Source organism: Carya illinoinensis, chromosome 3, assembly GCF_018687715.1.
Source record: "Carya illinoinensis cultivar Pawnee chromosome 3, C.illinoinensisPawnee_v1, whole genome shotgun sequence".
Lineage (NCBI taxonomy): Eukaryota > Viridiplantae > Streptophyta > Magnoliopsida > Fagales > Juglandaceae > Carya > Carya illinoinensis.
Genome location: NC_056754.1, coordinates 792,651 through 801,871, shown reverse-complemented (window position 1 = coordinate 801,871; position 9,221 = coordinate 792,651). Strand labels below are relative to the sequence as shown.

The window sequence follows — 9,221 nt, the reverse complement described above, 5'->3', positions numbered from 1 at the left end:
TCATCTTGAATTTTATCTCTAATCAAGAGGCAGTCGAGTTCAATATGCTTAGTTCTCTCATGGAACATCGGATTTGTAGCAATGTGGATTGCAGCCTAATTGTCACAGAAGAGAAGATTAGCTTGTGGGTGATGAATTCCAAAGTCTGTGAGGAGATATCGAAGCCAAGTTAACTCTGAGCAAGTGGCAGACATGGATCTATACTCAGCTTCAGCAGAAGAACGTGAGACTATAGTTTGTTTTTTGGATTTCCAAGAAACCAATGAGTGTCCTAAAATGATGCAATAGCTAGTAGTTGAGTGACGAGAGTTTGGACAAGAGGCCCAATCTGAATCACAATATGCTCGGAGCTGAAATTGAGATGAAAAGGAGAGAAGGATGCCTTGACCAGGGGATGTTTTAATATATCTCAAAATTCTGTATGCAGCAGCTAGATGAGTAAAGCTAGGCTTATCCATAAACTGACTTAACAAATGGATAGCAAAAAAAATGTCTGGTCGAGTGATTGTGAGGTACAACAGCCTACCAATCAACCTTCTAATTGGAAGTTTGAGTGGCTTACACCCCAGCATGCCCGAATTTGCCAATATTTCCAAGGTATATATGAAGTCCTTTAGAAGATCTAGCAATTTCTAAGCCCAAAAAAATAACGTAGATAGCCAAGGTATTTTATTTTGACCTTGTGATTGAGAAAAGTTCTGATAGAGGCTATAGAGGTGGTAGAATTGCTAGCAACTAAAATATCATCTACATAGACTAATAAAGCAATGAAAGAGTCTCTTTCTTGTTTAGTGAACAAACTGTAATTAGATTTGGATTGAATAAAACCAAATTCAAGAAGGGATGCTGTCAACTTAGAATTCCACTGTCTGGCTGCTTGCTTAAGGCCATAAAAACTCTTAAGAAACTTACAAACTTCATGAGGGTCACCCTTATTGTATCTTGGTGGTTTCTGCATGTAGATTTCTTCTGTCAAGTCACCATTAAGGAAGGCATTGTTGACATCAAATTGATGTAAATGTCATCCTTTAACTATAACAATACTAAGCAAACATCTAACAGTTACAAGCTTAGCTATTGGTGAGAAAGTCTCAACATAGTCTATCCCCTCTTGTTGTGTATAGCCTTCAGCTACTAACTTAGCTTTTAGTCTTTCCAAAGTACTATCTGAGTTGAATTTAACTTTATAAACATGCTTACAGTCTATTATTGTTTTCCCTTCAGGTAAATTAGTAAGTATCCAAGTGTGGTTGTTTTTCAAAGCCTCAAGTTTAGCCTTCATAGCTTTGCACCAAGTAGGATCCTTGATGACCTGTCTATAAGAGCTAGGCTCGGTTTGTAGTGAAAGGGAAGAAGAAAAGGCTTAAAAAGTAGGTGCAAATTTATGGTATGATAAACAGTCAGATAAAGAAGAGGACTTAACATTTGAGACAGTGACATTCTTGGAGATTGATTAAGCAGAGTGAGTAAGCAAAATCTGTTGACAGTGAAAATCCTTAAGGTATTGAGGGGCTGTACGAAGTCTAGTGGATCTTCTAAGTGTAGGTGTTGTGGACAAAGGAAGAGTGGGGTTCATGGAAGGAGGAGAAGTGAAGGAGCAGGGGAGGCATGAAGAGATGTAGTCTGAATTAGGTAAAGAGTTGTTAGTAGGAAGAGAATCAAGGGGAACTAAATTGAGGGGTGGTGAAGTAAGAGGGGTAGCTGGAGAAAAAGGTGGAGACAGAGATGGGTAAGGTAGTGAAGTCGAAAAAACAGGTAATGAAGAATTCTGTGAAAAAGGTAATGGGGATGAAGTATTGTTCTGAATGGAAACACAAACTCATGAAAAATAACATCTATTGAGATGAAAATGGTGTTGTTGTGAAGGTCCAAAAACTTGTACCCTTTAGTGCCAAAAGGGTAGCCAATAAAAACACACCTACGACCTTTAGGTTGGAACTTAGTTCTGCCATGTGAAAGGGTAGCTGCAAAGCATAAGGAACCAAAAATCATCATATGAGCATAAATAGGTTTTTGTTTGAAAAGAAGCTCATAAGGAGTTTTATTATTTAAAATTGGTGTGAGAAGCCTATTAATGATATATGTGGTTGTCAAAACAACTTCATTCCAGTAGGTTAATGGCAAACCAGATTGAAATAGAAGGGCTTAAGTCACATTAATCAAATGTTGGTGTTTCCTCTCAACAAGACCATTTTGTTGAGGGGTTTCCACACAACTTGTATGATGGATGATTCCTTTTTGATTAAAAAATTCATTCATTTGGAATTCAGCACCATGATCACTTCTTAAGATTTTAATTTTTACTCCAAATTGTGTTTCAACAAGATTATAGAAAGATTCAATGCATTTTCTTGTTTTAGCTTTGTTAATAAGCAAGTAAAGCCATGTAGTGCGTGAGAAATCATCTACAATGGTTAAAAAGTATTTGGAACCATCATGTCCAATTGTGGAGCAAGGACTCCAAATGTCACAATGAACAAGTTCAAATGTCCAAGAGGAATGATGATCACTATCAGGAAATGGTAATCGATGAAACTTTGCCAAAGGGCACACAATGCAAGGTGTTTTATTAATGGGAGAACTATGAGTCATTACAATAGGATCAGAAATTAACTTCAATCTATTAGATGATAAATGACCAAGGCAACAATGCCATAGGATTAGGGGTGAGCATCGGCCGGTCCGGACCGGCAAAACCGACCGGACCGGCACTATTTGGACCGGACCGGACCGGACCGAATTGGGTCCGGTCCGGTCCGGTCCCATTTTTAAGGGACCGAAAAGATTCGGTCCGGTCCCGGTCCGGGAGTTTTTCACCCCGGACCGGACCGAATAGAAAAAAAAAAAAAAAAAAAATTATTTATATATATTATTTATATAATAGTATTAGCATATTACTAATATATATAATAGTATACTATATGTATATATATTAAATATATTACAATATAATTACATAAATATTAAAAAAAATGTCATTAAATATTAGCATATTATATAAATATATAGTTATCACTATTACTATTATTACATATAGTTATTAGTTATAGTATAGTTATTATTACATATATTTATTAGTTATAGTATTATTACTAATAGACTAATAGTATTAGCATATTACTAATATATATATAATACTATATGTATATATATTAAATATATTACAATATAATTACATAAATATTAAAAAAAATGTCATTAGATAAAAAAATAAAAAATAAAAAAATAAAAAAAATCAACCTTGGACCGAATGGACCGACCGGACCGGACCGGACCGAATAGGACCGGACCGGACAGGTCCTGATGGAGTTCGGTCCGGTCCAGGGTTGGAAAACCCTGGACCGAATAGGTCCGGTCCGGTCCACAAAACCTCCCCGGACCGGACCGGACCGGACCGAACTCACCCCTACATAGGATAAAAGTGGTAACATGCTATGCTGCAGAGGCAGAAAAAGAAAAACCTGTAAGTGGTTTGTGTAATGTGATAGGGAAAGAGTTGAAAAGGTCTGTTGGGGAAACTTTTGTGCAAAGGAGGTGGTATAGACCATGCTTAAGCTCACCCTTCCCAATCATTGTCCAAGATTGCAGGTCCTGAATAAAACAGTAAGTAGAAAAGAAAAAGAAACAATAGTTAAGAGATTTGGTTGGTTTGGGTACTGAAAGTAAGTTGAAGGAAAATGAAGGCACACAAACAACGTCTATGAGAATGATGGAGCTGGTCAATTGAATGGTACCAACATGTGTAACAGAAGCAGAACTTCCATTGGGAAGCTTGACAAAGTAGGAAACATGAGAAGTTATTGATGTGAAGAAGGAGGTGCTGCAAACCATATGGTCTGTAGCACCTGTGTCGATAACCTTGCATGCAGTTGAGAAAGTAAGTGGACTATGTGTGTGTGTGGAAAGACAAGTAATTATGCCAGTCATCGTGGAAGAAGAAGCTGGATGGAAAGGAGGTTGAGCTGAATGGTTGGAGTGCAGAACATAAGTTGAAACGGGAGGATCCTGAGGTTGAAGTAGAGCTAATAGTTGCTGATATTGAAGCTTTGTTAGTCCCACCTTGTCATCACTAATACCTTCCAAGTTAGTAACAACATAAAGAGTATATTGATTAGCATGAAACCCAAATGACTGCTTAGAGTGGAACTTGTGGCCTGGGGGTAACCAATCAGTTTGTAGCATTTCTCAATTGTGTGGCTAGTCAAATTGCAATGAGAACAAAGGAGTGGTTTAGCATTGCCAAGTTTAAAACAATTTTCCACAGCATGGCCTGAAATCTTGCAATGGCTGCAATAGGGTCGATCCTTTTTGGGAGGAGGGTGGACTTTTGGAGTAAACTTGAAAGGGATGTGGGGTTTTTTAATGGCTAGTGCCATGGTCTCAGAAGAGGGGGAATGAGAAGACATTTGATGGTGTCTCTCTTGCTGCTGAACAAGAGAAAAAACTTTAAAAACAGGTGGGATAGGATCCATGAGCATGATTTGGTCATGTATAGGAGAGTAGGAATCATGCAAGCCCATCAAAAATTGAAGAACAGAATCATGTTAATATCAGTCCAGGTGGGTTTTCATAGTTCCACAATTGCAAACTGGGATTGGGTCGTATATAGCAAATTTATCCCAAAGTGATTTGAGTTTTCCATAATAGATACTCACCGAATCTTGGTCTTGGGAAAGAGCAGCCAAAGCCTTCTTCAGTTGGAAGATTCGGGATAAATTCTGATGAGAAAAATGCTATTGAAGGTCCAGCCATATGTCTTGAGCATTATCAACAAAGATAACACTGGATTTGAGAGAAGAGCTAATGGAATTCTGGATCCAGGAAACCACCATATCATTGCAATGCTCCCAGAGTTCAATTAATGGGTCATTTGGATAAGTTAGTTAGGGAAGAGAACTAGTTATGAAACTGAGCTTGTTTTTGGCTCGAAGGGCACGATGCATGGCATTGGACCAGGTTGCATAGTTGTCGATGGTGAGAAGATCGGCAACTAGGGTGATGGCGGGGCTATTGCCATTATCTAGGCGGAAGGGGTTGGCTGGGTCAGAGAGATTTAGGTATCGGGACAAGGTGTTTGTGTGAATGTTTGAGTGAGGTTTAGGTGAGCTGGGCGGGGTTGTTGGTTTAAGGATCTCCATGAATGCATGCTCCCATAGACTCTTGATACCATGTAAGATAACAAGAAACACAATAGAGTAAGAAGAGAAACAAAGAGCCAGTAATCGAGATGGAAAAACTTTCTGTAAATTCCAATGTGTTGCCTGAATACAATGTCGTAGCCTATATACACAGAAAATATGCTAACTCACTAACTACAAGTACCACAGCCTTATTGACAACAGTAATAAACAACATATAAGAAAAACAAAAGAATAATAAATGATTTATGACAACTTCATACAATAAACATATAGACAATACGACTTGTAGCTTAACCTTTATCTCCTAACAGGAGACTCGGGGTCAACCCTATGAATTAAATTCTACTTTACATTATGAAAATTGTTATTCTACTTTATTCCATGCATGTATGTTATATAGCTTGATCCTCAGCTTTCTCTTTGTTTCTTTTTTATTTATTTTTATTTGAATATCATATATATATATATATATATAAACACACGTCTTCCTTTTTGTGGCCTACATGTGTGGTTGTAAGGCTAGCTACCAAATATCTCGACTCTTGTAATCAGTCTTGATAGAACCAGGCTCGATTTGTATACCAAAATCATTTCATCTCATCATTACAATTTTCTTAAATTTCTACATAAATATAATAAATAATTTAACTTTTTCAAATTCTAAAAAAATAATATTATTAAAAAAATTAATTCTAACAATATTTTATACAACTTTCATCTCAACTCACTATCTAAACCACACCTAATTCAAAGATTTACCACATGGTACATGTATAATTCTGAGCAGAAGGATACTGATACCTTTGTCATTGCCGTAATTAAACAGATCGATCGATCATTGGTGCAATTAAACTAGTACGTAGTACGTAGTCTATCAAAGTTTATATAATATTGCTATCTACTTCAGAGAAACAAGCTGCTTTAACTTCTTTTATAAAGAAGTCAGACAACAAAATCTGCAGTACATGTTAGTGATAATGGAAGGTCCAGCACGCCTAATTTGAATGGTAGAAAAGGCAAGATTAATTCATCTCCATGAAAGCTGGCCGGCAAGAGGTGGAAGACTTGTTAATTGACTTGGCGGGATTGGTCTTTATCTTTGCATCTGTCTTCTTCTATCGATCACATCCTATCTTTGGCTCAACCACTAATTCATATAGGGGCCCTTCATAACGCATCTTTCTGTTTAACATGACATTCACTTGACCCAAGTCAATAATACTCCATCTCTTTGAATGCTACTATACATGTATGCATGACAAAGACATATAAATATATATATATATATACACATGACACACACACATATACGGAGTAATATTGTTTCTTGACTATCCTATATATATATATATATATATTCTCATGAAAAGGTACTACTAAAACCAAATGCGAGTATTACTTTATTGAAAATTATCTTTAGACTGTACAAATATATTAGAGGGATGCTCATCATGATGATAATAAGGCTCAAGATCTAGAAACATGGAATTTTCTCTCCCACACAAAATAATTAGAATTTCTCAGTAAGTCTCTGCAAACTCATTTCAGTATATATCTAGCGAAAGTCACGCAAATGATCTTTAGAACAGGCCGGTTAGCTCAAGCAAGGGTCAAGCTTAATTAATTAATTATTTTATATCTCACGAAATTTTAAACCAACTAATTCAAATTTGACTCAACTAGAATCAATTAAATATACTACATACCAAGTACCCAAATAATCCATGTATTGACACTAAAATATTTACCAACACATATAATACAAAACCGATCGATCATGATCATTAACCAAACTGATTTTAAGACGACGGCCTTCATAGTTCATGGATACAAATTTATAATACCCGGCCGGTCGGGCATATGTGTAAAAACTCTTGCCAACAGATCATCATCGTCTAGTTATAAACAAAAGCTCGCTTATATAAAAGCACCTGCACAATTAATTGCATGTATATCTCCCGAACTCAATTAATTAAGAAATATATTTTAAGTCCTAAATCAATTTTTGGTATTTAAGATATGAGTAATGTTACATACAGTCACTTTTACGCACTCTCTGCGCACTTCACTGTTATGATTGGCTAGATTAATTTTTTTTAATATACAGTCAATTATATCACTAAAGTGCACAAAAGAATACGTAAAAATGACTGCACATAAAATTTTTATTAAGATATATATATATATATATATATATAAAACCAGTACGATGTTTGGCATACAATACTTTTCAATTCTATGGTCCCAACTAGTGTGTTCGCTTTGGCAAATTGTAGGCGTCGGCCATAGTGAATCACTTTTATGCAGTACACAAGCTGTGAAAAAATTTATGAGCTTAACAGCTTAACTTGTCTTTTAAAACCAGTTTAAAGAGAGATGTTTGCTTCAACCTTATAAATATGTCCAAGACCTTGTCCACATGCAATGTAGGATTTATTCTCAACACCCTCTCTCATATATATGTCAGTATTTTTTCTAGTCTTTATTACGTGATAAGTAGTGTGAGCCCCCATTCGTTCTGAACCTGGCTTTGATATCATGTAAAAACTTATAGGCCTAACTCATCTTTTAAAACCAGTTTAAAGATAGAGATTTGCTCCAATCTTATAAATATGCCTAATACCTTATCCACATATAATGTGTGAAATAAGCTGGCTCATGCACATGACTCGGATGCAGGTCTATAAATAGAAGCAAGCCGCTAGAGAAGCTCTGCAGTATCAACTCTCGAAAATGAAGGCCATTTTACTCATCATCTGTCTTCTCTTAGCTTCCTCAGTTCTTTTTGTTCCTTCTTTAGTTTTAGCTCGAGAATTGAAAGGTGAGCATACGTACCAGTAGATAGTACTCGTGTTTGATCTAATTTACATTGCATGCAGCGTACTTATTGATCAACTGAAATACTTTGATGACGTTATTTATATATAGCTAAAAATAATATATAATTAATTGCACACAAATATATTCATTAATCTACATGCATATGGTCGTTGCTCAAAGAAGGCAAACAACAATAAACCAAAAAAAAAAAAAAACCGTTACTCTTTCACGTATATGCTGAATGATATCGTGAATTTTCTTATTACAAGTGCTTTTTGAATCGAAATGAGTTTTCTGCTGTAAAATAGACAAGATCCATCTTAGCAAATAGTAATTAGGCACTAATTTAGTTGTTCTCTTTTTTAGTTTCATTTGGGAGGATACATATTCAGTTATATATATCCAGATACATATGAAATCGTATCTCTGGTAATGGTATTACGGTGCATATTGCAGTCGAGCAAGCTGATGCTCCGTACCGTAGAATTATAGGCAGTCCCCAGCGTGGAAAGCTGCCGCCATGTGATCGTAGTAGGAATTATACGCCATGTTTACCAAGAAAAACCCAGCCGCCGCCGCCGCCGCCGCCGCCGCCACCGCCACCTCCACCTGCTAGACCTTGTCGCCGCTACACCTATAAGCGTAATTGCTTCCCGCCTCCTTGACATCAGAAGCGCCATGAGGTGGGACTACTGGTTCGGCATAAAAAGCACAAATCTTTTATGTATATATATATAGATATATATATGGTTTTCCCGGGGTCTGTGATGGCTTTACTTCGCAGTAGTGTTGAAATATGCACTGATCAGAAACTAGCGGACGTTTGTCCCTCGTACTTATAATAAATGAACTCCAAGGAGTCCAGTACGTACGTACAGTTTGATGTAATGTATTATAAATGTGGGCAATTTGAAAGGGTAATATAATATAATCTAGGTATTATCATACCAAGCTTTAGATTCACATGTATCTCAAATAATCCGTTTCAATATTAATCATTGGTAAATCATATATATTATCAACCATTGATCTACTCTTAACTTTAAAATTTTGAGAGACTAAATTAAATTGTGTTTTGTGAGATACTATAATTAATAAAAACTTAAGTAATTTATGTATTATACACCCAAATTATTGGAGTTGACAATTGACACTCCAAATTATTACATTTTGATAGTTCATACCTTCGTTTAAGATCTAACCATTAAGATTGTGCCATATTTTACGCTATATATACTAAGAGTCTAATGATAGAAAATA

At 36.1% G+C, this 9,221-nt stretch overlaps 1 protein-coding gene across 1 annotated transcript; it reads left to right on the top strand.

Moving 5' to 3' along the window:
• Positions 1–7,803: 7,803 nt before the first annotated feature.
• LOC122305594 (leucine-rich repeat extensin-like protein 6) lies at positions 7,804–8,994 on the top strand. Its single transcript, XM_043118185.1, has 2 exons — positions 7,804–7,962; positions 8,418–8,994. Exons 1-2 carry the CDS (start codon positions 7,875–7,877, stop codon positions 8,624–8,626), a joined length of 297 nt encoding a protein of 98 aa, XP_042974119.1. The 5' UTR covers positions 7,804–7,874; the 3' UTR covers positions 8,627–8,994.
• The last annotated feature ends 227 nt before the right edge of the window (positions 8,995–9,221 follow it).